The 18,864-nt window shown below is 45.1% G+C and overlaps 1 protein-coding gene and 1 long non-coding RNA gene across 11 annotated transcripts; one reads left to right on the forward strand and one right to left on the reverse strand.

Annotated features, from left to right (window-relative positions):
- The first annotated feature begins 636 nt into the window (after positions 1-636).
- LOC136513020 (uncharacterized) lies at positions 637-5,862 on the forward strand. Of its 9 annotated transcripts, none has more exons than XR_010773275.1 (9): positions 637-951; positions 1,055-1,145; positions 1,483-1,669; positions 2,119-2,188; positions 2,338-2,399; positions 2,900-3,045; positions 3,554-3,634; positions 3,919-4,019; positions 4,984-5,862. It is a non-coding gene; the product is annotated as an uncharacterized lncRNA (long non-coding RNA). The 9 variants fall into 9 exon arrangements; XR_010773277.1 differs by having other exon boundaries at positions 5,084-5,862; XR_010773278.1 differs by having other exon boundaries at positions 2,900-4,019; positions 5,084-5,169; positions 5,266-5,862.
- Positions 5,863-13,159: 7,297 nt separating this feature from the next.
- LOC136514045 (lichenase-2-like) lies at positions 13,160-17,842 on the reverse strand. 2 transcript variants are annotated; one of them, XM_066508022.1, is made up of 3 exons: positions 17,614-17,842; positions 16,992-17,020; positions 13,160-14,464 (listed from the first exon to the last, which is right to left on the reverse strand). In XM_066508022.1, exon 3 carries the CDS (start codon positions 14,433-14,435, stop codon positions 13,533-13,535), a length of 903 nt encoding a protein of 300 aa, XP_066364119.1. In that variant the 5' UTR covers positions 14,436-14,464; positions 16,992-17,020; positions 17,614-17,842; the 3' UTR covers positions 13,160-13,532. The 2 variants fall into 2 exon arrangements, with proteins under 2 accessions (XP_066364119.1, XP_066364118.1); XM_066508021.1 differs by lacking the exon at positions 16,992-17,020.
- Between the last annotated feature and the right edge of the window lie 1,022 nt (positions 17,843-18,864).

Raw genomic sequence — 18,864 nt, forward strand, 5'->3', positions numbered from 1 at the left:
GAGCGCTCCGGGTGCGGACGCCACCGGTCGCGCGTTCGAGCCTTGCTCGGCGTGTGATTTCCCACCGGGGTTTTTCCCCAAATTAAATATCAGCAGCCTCTTTCGCATGGAGCCACAATAGGATTGCAACATGACCGTCGTCTACGAAGCCTTGGATGGTCTCGGTGATCCCAAGAAAGACGCGGTTGTTATCTGTGTATAGTTATAGATCTAGTAGTGCAATGTGGCGTGTGTGGTTGTGTGCGTGCGTAGCGTGAGTGTGTGTATCTATGCATGAACAGATGCTATAGTTGTACCCAGATGAGAGGCTTTTAAAAAAACAAGCTAGATGTTCTATTGCAACAAACGAGTATATTTACCTGTGACTAATAAAAAAATGAGATGCATGAATTTAACTCTATAGGGTTCTCGAGTAGAAGCCCTGTCCACGTCGCTCTAAATGTTCATGGTCGTCCGATCTTCAGTTCAACGTCCTAGATTGCTCGAAGCAGATTCTCGACGACAACTGATTCCTGTGCTTCTAGTTGGCTTCTCTCGCTTCTGCTCTACTTCTCTCCTTTCTTGTCTACTCCTAAATTCGAACAGTCAAATATATACAACAGCTTCAGCTTCTCCTTTCCGATTCTTCTTCTCACCGCGTCCTCTCTCTCTTCTCGCTCTCTCTCCCGGCCTCTTCCTCCCGACGCGGAAACGGGCGCAAGCGTGGCACGGCGGCGCCGGCCGCCCTCCTCCTCCTCCTTCTCCTCCTCATCCTCCCTCCCTCTCACCATCGCCTACCTATCGCCTCCCTCCCCTTCCTATCTCTCTCTCTCTCCTTCCCTCCCGGTGCGGCGGCGGACGCCAGCCAAGGCAGCGCCCTCGGCGGGAGGCGCTCCGGCGCGGGTGGACCCCGACGGTCCCCATGCCTCTCCCCCATCCTCCCCATGGACTCCGCAACGACTCCTCCCGATGGTGAGCGTGTGCTCCGCTCCTCCATGAAACCCTAGCTATTTCTTTTCACTGGGTTTCCTAAGATGACTATTTCTTTTGATTCGGTTTCGTGAGATGACGCCAGCGCGACCAAAAGGGATGGATCTAGTGCACCGTATCTGTCATCGACATCGCCAAGTAGTCCAACTCGATTTCGGGAGTTTACTTGACCCGAGGTAATCACATTTTCCAAGCTTCCTTTTCTCCTTTATTTGTCCTTAATTATTGTGTACTACACAAAGTCGTCTTAGATCCAAAAACATAGAGTAGTACATTTTATTATGTATCGACCATTGCAGCTTCTAAAATTTGTGAATAATACATTGGGCAACTTTTAATTATGAACTTATCACCTACTATGTCCTATGAGGTTTATGAAATCTGACAGCCTCTAAATATTCACTACGCTTGATCTCAGGGAAAAAAAATTGTTCCAGTCTTATTCTTATCGCATCTTGTGTATCCATGCCTTCTGGTGGTGTGAGAGGTGCTGATTTGGTCATGGCGTTGCAGATAGAAGTTGCTATGGGATTCTGTTCGTTTGGGAGACAATGCTGTCAGGATGATGTGCCTGGTTGCAAATACAAGTTCATGATGAAGCAAGTGCTTCGTTTGGGAGACAATGCTGTCAGGATGATGTGCCTGGTTGCAAATACGAGTTCATGATGAAGCAAGTGCTCTATCCAAATTCACTCAGCCGGTGAGCCCATCCTTAAGCTAATTTTGGGACATGTTTTCTTTATAATGGTTGTTACATTGAATACTGCCTATATCAATAGACCAGGTGTCCAAACACTCTATTATAGCGGCTTGGTTCTATGGTGACTCTTAATTCATAAGGACCCTTATATATAATGTTCCTTTGCTTTATGGTTGTGCCTACAAGCCACAAATATCTTAGGCTAGATAGATTCCGCATTGTGCCTTTCTAATTTATCTACATGAACATATATTCTGCTGCCTTTATTTTATGATGGTACCTGCATATCTCAATTTTCCTTTCAGAACTTAGCTGTGTTGCTCAAACAAGTTTATTCTTTTTTGTCGCTCTTTTTTTGTGTGTGCAGACTTATGCTATCGCTCTTGCCTACTTTCATCATCTGCTTCGCTTTCTTTGATTTACCAACATATGCTGAATTGCGTCCACAGGATGCCGAGTTGTGGTGTCTGTTCAGCGTGCTGTCACCAGCCTGGCCCTCTGACATGCAAACTGCAATAGGTAACGCAATATTCTTCAGCATCCTTTGGGCACCAGTTACCTTCCTGTACCATGAAACTTTGATTTGTGCTTCCTTGATGTAATACATATGTAGATCGATTTGGTGGACCTTTAGCTTGATTTTGTAAATTTGTATTATATTTTTTTAGATTGTAGTTCAATGCAGCCGCTACGGGTGTTGCCGACCCTCCGACATGCAAACTGCATATAGGTAACACGTCATTCTTCAACCTCCTTTGGGCACCAAATACCTTCCTGCATCATGAAGCTTTATATTTTTGCATCCTCAATCTTATACATTTGTATGTACATCGATTTGGTTGATCTTTACTTTGATTTTTTAAATTTATATTACACTTTTGGTGGATTGTAGTTTAATACAGCTGCTACAGGTGCTACTTGCTTGTGGATTATGAACCCAGTTGCTTTAGATTTGTCAATTACATAAGTTAATTATGGAATCAATCCATGATCGCTTGTGGTCAAGCGAGTCCTCCATGAGAAGATAGCAGTGCATGTATTAGACGATACAGTTTTCGATTAGATATTTAGTCTGTTGCATTTTCTTACAAAAGCTAGGATTATAATCTACAATTGTCTCCATAGCACTGTTTTTTTAGTATTGCACCAAAAACGCTATTTTTAGTGTTTTTCCTCTACTTCAGTTCATAGTGTTAAAGCAAGTAAATGTCGTATTGTACATGTTTTCAGGTTCATGAAGTTGTTGTGCAGCACAGGGGAGAAAGATTCAACGAGGTTTCACCATTGTTACATATTTCCCCCTTTTTTGTCAAAGTCTCCATTATTTTGGCAATGTCAACAACAAATCATTCAGAATTGTAGGGATGCTACATGAGGTAAGGCATGATGCCTAATATACCTGGGAGATTATAACCAATGACAACAAAACTAAACTACTGATTTCACTGTTTCCCTACAAAAATAGTTTGACAACCATATCGATGTACATTTGAATAGTTGGATGGTTGAGGGTGAAGCTAGGCTATTCCCTCCCCATCATAGTAGTCATGGTGCTGGTCTTGGAGAAATTGCATTCTTAGTTACAGGACAACTAATGTTATTGAATAAATTTGTATTCTTATGATCATTTGCCCATAACGAATTCGATCCAATCCTCTTACATGCTATATGCTGGATCCACATGGAAATCCAAAACTGAATGTTGGTCTCTTCAGTCATAAGACAACTATGACCTTTTATGCCTTTACCAGCAACCTGTTGTCATCTTGCAGGACTATCTAAATTTGGCTAGGTTCTTTTTCCTGTGTGCACACCCCTGAACTTGATATGAACACTGATATAGAAGCTTTGTTAAAACCTAATGATATTGCTAAACACTTGCAGATAAATCAGCTTGCATGAAGCCACTGTCCTTATGCCCTGACAGAAGCAAGAGCATAACCCTTCTTTTCCTTTACTTTTGAGGTTCTACACCTGTGGTCACCAATTACCCGATGCCTTTTTCTTCAAATTTATTACAGTTTCCTACAAGCAGTGCCCTTTCATGCTACTTTTTTTGTTTCCTATGTGACGTACCTTTCACCTATATTCTTGATTCATTTCAACTCAATATGCAAGGTTAAAATTTAGGTGCACAAAAGAACCAGTACTGCAATTTATCATTTTTTAACTGTTCAGCAAGAATTCCTTCTGCTTTCATTCGTTTCACTTGAAATTTATAATTCTTGTTTCTTCTTTTATTATGCAAGGTGCGGACTAGACAAAATCATCCATGTTTCATGTTCGTCAACATGTTGGTCATGAGATCATAATTGATACCTCCAATGCATTGCTGAGCCTTTTAACTAAGGTATTGCCGAGCCTTTTAACTTTCTTGCTGTTACCTGAACCTGCTATGTCCACCTCATTATTTTGTGTGCTGGTGAGTGTTGTTGTTGTACTTCCATACAATCTACCACTGTCCAGTTCTTAGTTGTATAGTTTGTGTTTAGGTGCCTCCTTAGATAGTTTAATATCTTTGTGCACACACATGAATGGAGCAGATGTAGCTATTTGTGTTTGTTGGCTATGACACCAGATTGTGGTAGTGGATGCAGTGTAGCTTCGAAATAATATTTGACGATGGACTCATTTAAATTAAAATGAAAATATAGAAATTCTGCAGTTACACAAATGCACAATACCAATTGATGCTGTGAGCATTGCTTTTTCCGGCAGATCTCTTGTAGAAGTTATTTTACTTTCAGTCAGTTGTTGTGTTATCTGCTGTTGATTACCCTTTTCCTTTTTCTCATATTTTGGTTCGTTCCCTGCTCTTTCCTGCGGCTAATGTCCACCATCTATTGTTACGTACCATGTCAAGATTACCAAAGAGTGGTTTAATCGTGTATATGTTTATGGTTTAATCCTTACCACGTAAGACAAGTACAAAGGCCATACGATATCTTTTAATATTAAGCATGCAAATACAATCCATTAGCTACATATAATACTCTCCCTAACTTACGTACATAGCATTGTGTATCTTGATTTATAAGAAGCATCAATATATCAACTAATGCGTGCATGGCAATAGTGTTTGTCACCCAAAGTGGAGGACATGGTTATGAACTTGAATACCAACTTTTTAGAAGATATATTTATTTTGCAAATAATTAATTAGTTACAAGAATGAACGGGGATATCTACAGTTTAGCTTAGCTTGATTATTTACCATACATTTTCCATGCAACAAATAATCATTTCTGCAGTCTTAATTGGCACACGAACTTTTATTGCATAACTTCCAATGCTTCCAACATGTATTTCCACAGGCTAACTGTAAATTGTGTGCATGTTAAAGAGGACTACTTCCATGCGTGTTTCTTGTTTGCACATGCTGCCGGACTTGGATTTGAAATGCGTAGACACTAGATTTTGCCTGCAGATAATGACATCAGTTGAACAGAGCTTTGCACCCGAACTGGCTGCTTGTGCTTCTGTCTACCTGTTCAAAGGAGGTAAAACCAAATTTTCTTAGTGCTCATTCGGAGGCATGGTTCCTTAGTACGATATTGTAGTTGTAGCTAATGACAAGTCATGCATTAAAAACTCAGTCATGTTCCTGACCCGATATATGGATTCTCTGCTTCTTATCCGACAACAATGACAGAAAGGTGGACTGCAATTGCGAAGGGAAGAATCTGATGTTCTTATATCGTTAGCACAGTACCCTGCTAAAACCAAAGAAACATGATGCAAGACCTGCACTGGAAGGGCCAACGGAAGCTAACTTCATGGCAGTTTCTTATCCATTGCAGGAACCTCAAAAGGCGGTGTTTTGCCTTCAAGGCTTCAAGGAATCATTCTAGCAGCTTGCTGGCCTCACTGCCCTTTTATCCTAGAGACAAACTGTGCCATGATGGCAGACAAGCTCATAGCCTTGTGCCATGACAAATCACTGCAACAACCACTTATTCAAGAAGCTCTCCCTGACAGTAAAGCTCTTCGGCGCTTAGAAATGTAAAGATTCAACGGGGTCAGAGTAAAGTGCGTCAAAGTAGTGCACGTGCTCTTGTACATGGCTATTAGAGATCATGAGGACCGAGTGTTTTTTTGTTCTCTGAATGTTGGTTTTCTCATTTGTTCATGACATTAGACCGTAACATTAGACCGTAACATTAACAAAACTCTGCTTAAAAAGGCTCATTTGTTTTCTGTGATCAAACAATCTGAAAATAAACACTGGTGTCATTTTTTCCCTTAAAAAAGCTGGTGCTAACTGTTAAATGCAAGACAGACGAGAGGCAGAGCTACATATTGTAACGCCCTAGAGTCCAAACGGCTCAGATTCACTCTGCACGCTGAGCGAACCACACCTACCACCATCCCACTTACGCTTTCGTCATCGCTTCGCGTAAAAGGATTAACCCGGGGATGGTGGGATAGACTCTAGAAGCCTTATATGTTGGTCTATCCCACCTTATCCCACCTTTAACAACCAAGATGGAACTAAACTCTCCACAATATCTCATTAACTTAACCCGGGGATGGTGGGATAGACTCTAGAAGCCTTATATGTTGGTCTATCCCACCTTATCCCACCTTTAACAACCAAGATGGAACTAAACTCTCCACAATATCTTATTAACTTGAGTCCAAACAGCTCAGATCCACTCTGCACGCTGAGCGAACCACACCTACCATCATCTCACTTACGCTTTCGTCCTCGCTTCACGTAAAAGGATTAACCCGGAGATGGTGGGATGGACTCTAGAAGCCTTATATGTTGGTCTATCCCACCTTTAACAACCAAGGTGGAACTAAACTCTCCACAATATCTCATTAACTTGCATATGGGCCACTATGGGCCAAATTCCAAACTGGGCCGGATGTCACACATATGGTGACGGGGACCGATCCTCGATTCCGCTCGAGGAATTCCGAGAACGGGAACGGGGGCAATTTAATCTTCGTGGGATTAAAATGGAGAAAATTTAGTCTCGGTCGGGTTCACGGGACGAAACCATCCCGGTAAAGTTAAATGTGCCCTTAAGGGCATGTGCTCACAGCACATTTATCATTGGATTCGCAATGAGAAGTATGTACACACATCTCAATGCTTTTGCGTACACTTCTCAATGTGAATCCAATGATGAATGTGCTAAGAGCACATGCCCTTAAGGGCCCAACCATCTCGTGTCTTGTTCCCTGCAAACTCACCTAGCGAACTTGCTCTTACTCTAAATTAGCTTCCTGTTATGTTAAAATTCTACCAAAAAGTCAACACATAGCCTAGTATAAATAGCAAACTAAACTATAAAGTAGATGTCACTTGTAATATGAAATTTTGTTGGTTCAATTTATATTGATTTGACACCACGGATTTGTGTTTGCTCTCTAAACATTGCATTTAGTAACGGGGACGGATTCCCGCAGGGATAAACGCGCAGGGGATGGTGATGGGAGGAAAAACTCCCCGCAAGCGTTCGTGGGTCAGGGATGGGGAATTTTTCTCCACCCGGGAACGGGGATGGGGAGCCATCCCACGACGGGGAAGTCCCCCTTCGTCTGATCTGATCTGTTCTGTTCTGTTCAGCTGTCACGCCTGTGAGAAGACTCGCTCTCGTTGCTCAGCTTTTGTTTTCGTGAGTGAAGCGCAGGCACGTACTGTTGTTCTCGTTGGCTTGCGTCCCAGGCGTTTGGCGGTGGATGGCAACCAGGAAACCAACACCCGTCCCGTCAGCTAGCCCAGACTCTCCTCTCCGGCCGCGCCAGGCCGGCGCGGGCGCTTCTCCATTCGTTGCGGGCGACGGACGCGGACGCGCGCCGGCAATCACTGCTCGCATGGCCGGCACCCCCGGGGAACGCGCGCCAGAGCCAGGCCAGTGACCGCGTGCCCATCCCCGTCGTTGCGGTTGTGTCAAGGACGGACAGTGTCCTCGGCGTCACGGGTGGGAGTGTTGATGATCGTTTCCCCAGGCGGGGGGCAAGGTCTGCAGACTAGTACGTCCTTTGTAGCAACTTGTGTGTCGAACCAACGGGGAAGGATTTGACGGATTGATTTGATCAGTCGAGATCTCGCCACGTAAAGACTCGCGATCGCCTCTCCAGTTTGGTTCTTGGCACGGACAATCTAGCAGTAGCAGGCGACGTACGCTGTCGCTGACTGCTCTCCCGCTCCGTCACGGCCATCCATCCGTTTGCGTGGCGCAGTCGCGCAACCAACACCCGTCCCGTCGGCGGCGTCCCATCCCCTGCATCTGCAGGCAGATCAGCCAGACTGGCAGAGCCGGGCACGGCACGCGCACGCTTCGTTCGCCGATGGACGACGACCACCGACGTGGCGCTGTCCGTCTGCCGATGGACCGGACGCCGCGCGCGCACGCAGCCCTGCGTTCTCTCGGCGCGGCAGCTCCTGTGTGCTGGGCCCCGGAAATGTTCCGTCGATTTCCTAGGCAAGGCAACTAGGTGACACGGCAGCCGCCAGCCGATGTGCATGCACTTGGGGCCTGTTTGGTTCTACCCTGAACCAAACTGTCTGGGCGAAGAGGTTCCTGGAACGTGATTCGTTTGGTTGAAGGACTGAGATGGTGCTAGCCCAGGCAACGCTGTCTAGGCCCAGGCGAGCAAAAGAGGTCGCCTGGCTGGGGGCGACGCTGCCTGAAGCATTTAACCGTGATTAATTATTTCCAATATGGTCCTCAAAAGCACAACGTTGATGCATTTGCTTCTCCGTATTAATTTACATTTTGACATTATTATAGTTAATTTCATTAACAGTAACAGTAACTGTAGAACTGACCTTTCTTATAGCTCACTGAATTTAAATTGGTAAAGCATAATATTAACCTTTATAAAATAGGTTTTCTAAATTGTAAATTTTAATCATATGTAAAGTAAGAAAAATGCACTCATCTATTTTTTTATTACCATATGTTTATTTGAGTGTCTAGTTAAGGTATTACTGATTAAGAAAATAAATTGATTGCTTCTTCATTAGACAAGAAAACATTCATTATTTATTTGTTAGCTTTTTCAGGCCAAGCTTCCAACCAAACAGTCAACTTCCAGCTTCCCTGGCCAGGCAAAATTTTTCAAATTTTCAGGCAACACTTTTTACCAGGCAAGTCATCCAGGCTTCCAACCAAACAGGCCCTTGATGCCGCGCGGGAGCTTAGCGGCCCAATCGTTTTCTTTCGCCCCGTTTCATGTTCATTTGATCCTAGAATTAAGAAAACTGAACGGGACTAAATCCACTACAAGTCAAAATTCTCCTCGGCTCCTGCGGTTTTCATAAGAAACGAATAAGGCCATTAGATTCAACGGGAGTTCCAGACCATCATCTCTCTGGGCCACGCTCCATTACTCCGGTTCCAATGGTGGGCTTGCCGTGAATTCAACACAGAAAGCTATGCCTCTCTCATGGGTGGGACAATTATGTGTGGACCCATATCTAGGGATGAAAACGGACGAAAACGGGTGGAAAAATGCCTTTCCCGTTTTCGTTTCTATATTTTTTAGCGGAAACGTATCAGAATCGGAAAAAAACAAAATTAAAAACTGATGGGGATATACGGAAATATGAAAACAGACAAATACGGCTGGAGAGCTGAAAAATTAAGTTAGAATAACATAATCAAATATTCTCTAGTATACATGAACAAAGTCATAAAATAATATACACATGTGAAGTTGTCGGTCCAATATTCACTAGCATGCCATGTGTTAACACGTTAACATGCATAATTGGTGATCAGTAGGTTTATGAATATATCAATTTCTAGGCATATCTCACATGGATAGAAAACGGGATGAAAAACGGAATAAATACGGGTTAATTCCGGATAAAAACGGGACTCCGCGGAAACGGACGAAAAAAAAAACCTCTCCCATTTCTGTATTTACGGAAAATGGATCCCACAAATACGAAAACGGGCGGAACAAAATAGAAAACGAAACGGGTCCGAACGGGATTTTTTCTGTCCGTTTTCAACCTGACCCATATCATTAAATCGTTGACACAAGTTTATGAAACTCCATGAGGACAGTCTCCACTAGATTTTTTACCGTCTGCTTGCTATTCTGTTATCAGTAGGACTATCCTCGTGGAACAGCCATGGACACCTACCATAAATTCATGACAACGTATCCATACCTAAGCATCCAATACATGTGACTATTGTATAAACTTAGAAATAACAATTAGATAGAAAATTATTGCATCTGAACCAACGAAAACTTATGAAATTCCAAATTCCACCACCAGCTCACCTACCAAACTCCTAAAGCTGACGCCCACAAGCTCTCCTTTGTCTTCATTGCTAAAATCTGGCCATGGAAGCCAATGAGAGTTGGAAAAAAAAAGGCTATGTACCAAATGGTTAGCTTTTCTGGCTCATGCTTTCTCAAGAGGTAACTGCTATGGGAAGTTGGTTGAAAAACTGACTTTTCCTAGATTTTCAAGCGCTCAGTGGGGGCCCGCTGGCTTGGTTAGCGCTCCGTCATTTTCTTTCTCACCCCTCCCCTCACTGTTATGGACATCAGATTCAATAGGAGTTTTAGACCTTCATCTCTTGGCTCGTGCTCCCTACTCCGGTCCCAATGGTGGTGCTTGCCAAGAATTCTAGACAGAAAGCTACGCCTCTGTCATGAGTTGGATAATTATGTATGGACCCATATCGTAAAATCCTTGATAGAAGTCTATGGTTGCTCCATGAGGATAGTCTCCACTAGATCCTCTACCGTCTACGTGCTATCCAGTTTGGAAAAAATTGGTAGGACTGTCCTCGTGGGACAGCCATGGACACCTACCATAAATTCATGACACGTATCTATGTACAAGCATCCAACACATGTGACTATTGTATAAATTTAGAAAGAACAGTTAGAAAAATTATTGCATCTAACGCGTTAGAATCTGGTCGTGGAAGCCGATGAGATTCCAGGTTCCACCACCCCGAGCTCATCTACAAAGCTCCCAAAGCTAACGCCCACAAGCTCTCCTTCGTCTTCATATGGTTGCTCCATGAGGATAGTCTCCACTAGATCCTCTACCGTCTACGTGCTATCCAGTTTGGAAAAAATTGGTAGGACTGTCCTCGTGGGACAGCCATGGACACCTACCATAAATTCATGACACGTATCTATGTACAAGCATCCAACACATGTGACTATTGTATAAATTTAGAAAGAACAGTTAGAAAAATTATTGCATCTAACGCGTTAGAATCTGGTCGTGGAAGCCGATGAGATTCCAGGTTCCACCACCCCGAGCTCATCTACAAAGCTTCCAAAGCTAACGCCCACAAGCTCTCCTTCGTCTTCATCGCTAAAATCTGGCCATGGAAGCTGGTGAGTTGGAAGAAAAAAATGGCAATGTACCAAATGGTTAGCTATTCTGGTTCAAGCTTTTCCAAGAGGTAACTGCTACGGGAAGTTGGTTGAAAAACTGACTTCTCCTAGAATTTCAAGCGTTCTAAGGCCCTGTTCGTTTGAACTTATCAAACGTACCGTTTCAGCAAAATAACATTGTTTTTCTCTCACAACAAATCAACATAAGCATAAGCATCAGCCGTTTTTCCAGCCAGCCGAACAGGGCCTAAATAGATGCAATAGTACATAGAGGGGCTTATCACTATCGGTTTAACCAGAGCCAATAATAATACTTGGAGGCACTTCTCACTATCTGATTCTTGTTACCGCCTTATCAGTATCGGTTCTAGTGGAACCTGCACAGATAGCGAGATGCAAGTGGTTGTGAGTCCACGCTCAGACAATAGTTAAGGTGGAAGGTACTATTTGACTACTCCCTCTGTCCCTAGAAAAAGTCATTCTCGCTTCCAAAAACATCAACAACTTTTAACTTTGAACAAATATATTTAATAAAATATTAATATTTATGGTATATAATTAGTATCATTAGGTAGATCATTGAATATACTTTTATAATAAATTTATTTGGAGATATAAATATTGCACATATTTTCTACAAACCTAATTAAAGTTGAGAAAGTTTGACTAACATGATTCCCATAGCGACTCTTTTTTAGGGACGGAGGCCGTATATATCATCCATAATCTTTGGGAGTTCATCTAATTTTATAAAGATATTAAAGATAGTGTTTAATTAATTTGGTCTGCCCATGAATGACCCTAGTTGCAGCCGAAGTTCTTGACTAGTACAAGCACACACAGCATGCATGACAAGGACGCTGACAGAATCAGCAAACCATCCTCCGCCTAAACATACACCTACTTAATAAAGAGGGAACTTGCATTGCAGAAACAAACTGTTATTAATATATATCGGTCTCAACTCTCAACACACAACCGGACTGACGAAGAAATGGCCTGAACATAACAACCCGGCCGGGGTCCATTGTTCGTCCCTTTCGCAGCCGCTGAAACCGCAATGACACGGCAGAGAAAGTGCAAAACGGCAAAAACCCAAACGAACTGGCTTTATTACGATCAACCAGCGACATCATCAGCGGCCATTAGTCTGTCTGTCAATTTCCGTAACCGCCGAAGGATTGCAACGGCGCAGAGAAAAAAAAAGGTCTTCTTCCAGCTTTCGATCCCAAAGTCAAGGAACGAACACAAAGGTACGTACTACTTTCAGTTGAGCAGCAGCTGCTGCATCTGCATGCATGCAGTTGCGGCAGGCAACAGCCACCAACATTTTCACGGCCAGCCGGCGGCGGCCATGGATCGATCACAACCAATTCGAGACGATGGATGGACCGATGGATCGGTCGGTGCATGCAGAAGCAGAATGTGTGGCGCGGCGTCTACCTCGGTCAGCAGTGCTGCAGCGTCTTTTGGTTTAGGTGAGCCTAAAACATCAGAGGCTAGCTATTACTACCGGCTCCGGGAGGAACCATCATTTAAAACAACGAATCCTGTCAAGATCATCATCTGGTAGCCTGCTGGCTGAACTGAAATTAAGAAGCGGCTTTGTTCAGTGTATAAGTGGAGGAGCGCATGTATACCCCAGTTTCAACGATATGTCCACACATGAAGAGTCGTATTCGTATAGTAGAAGCGGTACGTGCGTGCAAGTGGGATCTCATGGCAGTAGAGGCCGTTCTTTGTTTGCAGAAGAAGAGAAACCTTTTTAGCGAGTCAGCTAGCCTGGACGAGAGATGTATACATATCCACAAACACGGATGGATATGATGACGCGGAGCACACGGCGTAGAGATGGAGCCCTATCTCATCTATCGCCGCCGTACCTTCCAATGGACCGGATCGTCTGCCTGCTAGCTTAATTCCTCCAACAAAGTGGCGCTTTCCCTGCTCGCGTCGCCGTCGGCGCGCCCGTCCGGCCGCTGTCGTCGTCCGGCCCCGGTGCACGCGCGAGCGAGCTCTATCACGCGTCTGGCCTCACAAGGCTCCACGTCGGCGCCGAGCCATGCATGCAACGTTCAGTAACTTACCACTGTAGTTAATTAGCTTCTGAAGCTACGATCGAAGTACGCGCGCGTACAGTACAGGTGACAAATCATCTCAAATTAATTAAACCGTATATTTATACGGAGCGTGATAATGTACATCTGTATCTTACCCATCATCAACCCCTCTCTATATACTAGCTATAGCTACGAAGGGAGATCATCAATTGACGACGATGTACCGTATTTATACGGTACGAGAGCGTACGTCTCCGATCCCCTTTCGATGTATACATATATAGAAATACTCACTCACGGCGTACGCATCTGGGAGTAGCATCGGTTGGATACTCCCAGCGGTCGCAAAGCAAGCCCACGCATACCGTACATATACATGCTATGATGCGTATACGTACTTACAGACATAGGTCCGTGTACGTACGTACTCCAATAAGGAGCTCTCCCAGCAGCAGCTTCAACTGAAGTAGTTAGAAGCTGATTGGGTAGACGCGCTGCATGTTGGGGTAGAAGAGCCCCCAGTTCTGCTCCACGCCGCTCTCCTTCTGGTTCTCGTTGAACATGGAGAAGAGGTACGTCTCGATGGCGCCCGGGTGCCGCGGCGTCCCACGCCCGACGTGGTTGATCAGGTACTGGTTGTACACCCTCGCGTTCGCCGGCGTCGCCTGCACGCCGCCGCCGGACGGCCACCCGCTCTCCGACACTACGAGCGGCACGCCGGAGCCGCCGTTCCTGCCCATGGCGAAGTAGAAGGCGTCGACGGTGGTGTCGAAGAGGTTCTGGTACCCGTACGCGCCGTCCTGGACCACGGTGCCCGAGGACGTGAAGAGCGCGTAGCTCATGTCCATGGCGCTCGGGTTGTAGGCCCAGGCCAGGTACGGGTAGATGTTGGCCATCAGCGGCGACCCGGTCCGGGCCAGGAACTCCAGCACGGGGCCCATGTACCCCTGCGCCTCCCCCGTGAACTGCGCCGCCGACGGCGGGCTGTACACGCCCAGGATGGCCTGGGAGACCGACGTCGTCACCTTGATGTGACCCAGCCCCGCCGCCGCCAGCGCCGCGTGCACGTTCTCCATGGCGGGCGCCAGGTTCTGCGCCGCGCCGCCCGCCACCTCGTTGCCCACGCACACGTAGCGGAAGGACACGGACGGGTACGCCTGGATGTTGTTGCGGACCCAGGAGGCCGCCGCGGCCGGGCTGCCCGCGATGCTGGACAGCACGTCGTTGGGCGCGCCCACCGTGACGCTGATGCCCGTGCCGCCCACGGCCTGCAGCGCGCCCTGGTCGGGCGCGTACAGGCGCATCGCCGAGATGCCGTTCGACTTGTACATGCTCACCACCGTGCTCGCCGGCGGCAGGTTGTTGGAGCTCATGCCGTAGCACACCCCGATGGCCTCAACACCTGCACGCACCCGTACGTACCAGTAGTTAGTTGATGTAATAATGTAACTCTCGCGTTATTATAATTATTAATCAATCATCCCGTGCTTGTATTATTAACCGCGGTAAATTTATTACTTTACTGTATTATTCTAATTAAGCAGTAAAAATACGATGAATGGATTACTACCAGCAAGAAAGAAATGAAGAAAGTGTGCAAATACTACAACTGAACAGCAAGCAGGTGCATGAGAAACACATCCGCAGCCTTTTGACCTGATGTTGGAAATCCACTGCATTTCCTAACCCTAGAGGAAAGTGACATTTAACTGAAACTTTGTATTTATGCATGGACGCTCAGCTCAGGCATCTCCTAACATGCGTATTCCTTTTCTCTGGAGGACCCTTTATTGCTGATGTTACGTGAAACCATTTTTTTTTTATCTTTTTTTACAGTGAGTCTCAGTTGGTGGTGTCAAATGCACGCAGAAGACACTGCCGAGGAATATTTTGCCCGCAGCTTGACCAGGTTGTCGCTGCGTGCAAGAAAGTAGGAATAAGTACGTGGATTAGCTCGCTCGTGGCGACCGAGCTAGAGAGCAACCTTAAACCACGGAATAAACTTTGACCTGCTGGTGAGTGAGTACGTGCAACTTTTGAGTTAGCTGACCCAGCTCCCTCTCTGTTTGCATTGGTTCACATCCTAGTTCTACCTTAACTTTGACTTTGCAGAAAATATGCCAGCCTGTTCGGGAGGCCGTAAACGATCGTGGATTATTTACTGCTGGCTGGTTTGGTGTGAGAGAAAAACACTGTTTCCGGCTGGAAATTTACGATCGTTTACGAGCAAGCGAACAGGCGTGCTAGTACGGCACTGTTTCCGGCTGAAAATTTACTATTGTTTTATCCTTTTGAAAATTGGTAAAAGATTTTTAACAGGCGTGCTAGTACGGCACTACTAGTCAACCTAGGAAATGGATTAGGAATTGTATGCTTAGAGAGAGATGGAGAAGTAGATCAGGACCACATGATGCTAGAGAGAGAGAGAGAGAGATGGAGAAGTAGAGGACCACATGAGAGAGAGAGAGAGAGAGAGAGAGAGAGAGAGAGGGGGGGGGGGGGGGGGGGGATTGGATGTGGGGACGGATAAAGCTCTTGGTCCAACGTCCGCACCACGACCGTTGGATAGTTCACGTATGATCGATTTGGATCGCCAAAGCCGTTAGCTAGCTAGCCTAACCGGCCGGCCCGTGCGTATCAGGGCTAACTGCCTAGCTACCTCTCTCACACATACTTTATTTGTATGTACATATACATATACGTATACATATTCTCTTCCATTGAATTGTTGGTAGAGGCGTAGAGCTTATATATGCCTCTGTCGAGAGAAAAGATTGATGTGCAGGTGTAGTACTGCAGCTGACAAAGTGTATCCTGATTAGACGACCAAGACTACTCATCTGCTCGTATAGCAACCTTTATGATTTGCACCTGGTCGAACTAGCCCTATTCATGCATTAATAATCTATATATTTATGTATCCATTACTAATTTATTTAATCTAATCCCCAATGCAATGCAATGCAAGTGAGTCGATTGGTTGTGCTGCATGGATGCATGGCTAGCCGGACCAGCAGCACCATTAATTCGATGATCAGCCTGCACCACCAGCCGTATAGTATAGTAGCTAGCTTAGCTAATCATCAAATCAAGCTTGAAGAATGGAGCAGCTGTGCCGTACGTACACAGTGCATAGAAGAGACGCTGGCCGGCCGGTGCGGCATCATGCGTCGCCGCTGACGAAATGTCAATAGCTAGTGACGCCGGCCGGCGAACCGATGGAGTGGAGGCAGAAGACGCAACGGAAAAGGATGGCCTGGCAAGCGACAGGGTTAATTAATTGGTTTGTTGCATCGCTTGGTTGTCCGTTCTCCTCTCATCAGGATCGAATCATGCATCACCGGCGACCTAGCTATCCTATCCAGGTCAGGAATCTGAGTAGTGGTACGTAGCTATGACTGGAGTCACAGTAGCGGCACAGAAAAGCTTGCACGCATGCATGCATGGCCAGATAGACTGCAAGCTCTCTGGGGCGGCCGGCCGGGTTAACTTTGTGATTGATGGCTTAAGAAAGATGCATGCATGGTTAGGAGGCAACTAGTAGTAGTACTACTACTAGTAGCTAAAGTGACGTGAGCGTGCTCACCGAACAAATTAAAGGCACTAAGACAGACTTCATTTGCAAGCTTGTATGTTGCATGCATGCACTGCCCCAGCAGGGGCACACACAGTAACTTTATTAGCTTCCCATATTTCGCCGTCAACTTTCTGTGCTTTAGCTAGCTAGGGGCCTTTAGATACTAGCTAGCCGGCCAGAAACATCGTTTTCTAGGTGATTGATAAAGATATTAATTCCCAGAGGAACAGTATATATGCTTAAGATATTGTTCCTATCCAACTTTCTTTTCATTTGGGAAAAAAAATTACTGACCTATAACAACACACATATATTTTTTTCCTCTGCTGTAAAAAATTAAAAAGACATGCACCTGAATTCCACTTTGATGTCTACCTGCTGCTGCAGACCCGGGTTCAGCATGCACGTGAAAGCAAGTTTTGCAAGCAAAGAAAAAATATTACAGTAATGAATACCAGTCCATAAGCAAGCCGGCAGTCAAAATTTGGGCTCCTTGATTTTCTTACGAAAGTGACTGGCATCAAGAAAAAAAAATACTACTGTTTCATTGATGCAGGAGTGATCCATGGGGAGTGAAGGAGACGCCGTTTACCCTGTGACCTAGACAGAATAGATTAAACGCAGAAAGAAAGCGACACGGGCACCACCAAATGCACCGGGCGGTTTTGACGGGGATCCTTGCGTTGTTGATGAGAGAGGGATGTCTGTGCGCTTCTGCCTCGCTCCTATATTATCTATCTATTCACCCATGACATGGCAACGTAACTAATCTTCTAATCTAACCCAGGTCAATTTAGTTACTACCTGCTTCCTCTGAGGAAGTCTTCTGCTATGTATGAACAGTGCACAAACAAAACTGCTACATACCCTACTTACTAGCTAATCATTTTTTTTTCAAGATGCATGCATGCAAGAGAGAGAGAGAGAGAGAGAGAGAGAGAGAGAGAGAGAGAGAGAGAGAGAGAGCTAATCACTTTGTGGGATGGATGCAAAGACCCCGAGGAGCGATGCCATGACGAACATGGAGGCTACACCTTGCCTGCTTGCCATTCTCTCTCAACCTCTATCTCTCTGTTGTCTTGAAGGCTGGCTAGTTAGCTAGCAGCAGAAGGCCGGCCAGCACTCTCTTTCCTGGCTATGCTAACACGCCTCTCCAAGCTAAGAAGACTCTTTCTCTCTCTGCTTGGCTTTGCTGAATTGTGTTTCCTTGGCGATACAAGTGGTGGCAGCAGGCCCCTTATATAGATGCCAAGGATCGGAGAGAGCCGGACAGTGTTCGGTCCAATCCACTTGAAAATCCGGCCCTCTCCAGCAGCAGCCAACTTTAGTTTAGCCTATTCCTATTGACGGCTGCTGGCGTCACGAGCCCCACAGTGTCTGGTAGCCAGAGGTTATCCGGTACACACTAGGTTGTTGTGACTTGTGACTAGGGGTTTCATCTCATACCAAACTACTTTTGAAAAACGGGTTTAAATTTTCAGGAGCCATGATGTTCTATGAAAGGGAAGTTTTTAGGTCAACTGCGAGGACGCGGCGCGCCGAATTGGTTTTCTCAATGTAGTTTGGTGGTCGGCGGAGAGTGTGCACGTCTTACTCAGGGAACATTCGGCGCGCGTGTCATTTTTTTTACGACAATTTTTGAAGTTTTAGAAGTTGACACGACTTGACTATTAATTACCTAGATGACTTCTTTATATGGGAATATCTAATTTTTGAAGTTTTAGAAGTCGACACGACTTGACTATTAATTACCTAAATGACTTCTTTATATGAGAATATCTTTATATGGGAATATCTAAGACATTGAGGTAACTACTGTTGCATACTCTTTTCTCATGAGGTCATCTAGCTAGATATTTTCTTCCACAATCGTGATCAAATCCATTAGGGTGGAGTTTAACAGCCGTCCTTGTGGCATCAAACTCTTGCTGTTCTCCTATATTTGTTAATGAACAATAGCAAGTCACCCTAAGTTGAACTTCATTAATAGATTCCATAAATCTGTTGTGAGAAATTCATAGTTCAAATGATGACAAAAGTAGTGTGTATTTGGTGTACCTAATTAATAATCTCTTATGAACCAAAGAATTACTTGCACCACTTTAATGAGTATTAGGTGCTCCATGGACTCCAATATGCCCATGTATACACCTTTTTCAGAAGATTAGTTCCACTTGAGTTGGTGCATGGTTTATCAAATTAAAGAAGATTGGTTGATTTGAATT

This window comes from Miscanthus floridulus, chromosome 16 (assembly GCF_019320115.1).
Source record: "Miscanthus floridulus cultivar M001 chromosome 16, ASM1932011v1, whole genome shotgun sequence".
NCBI lineage: Eukaryota > Viridiplantae > Streptophyta > Magnoliopsida > Poales > Poaceae > Miscanthus > Miscanthus floridulus.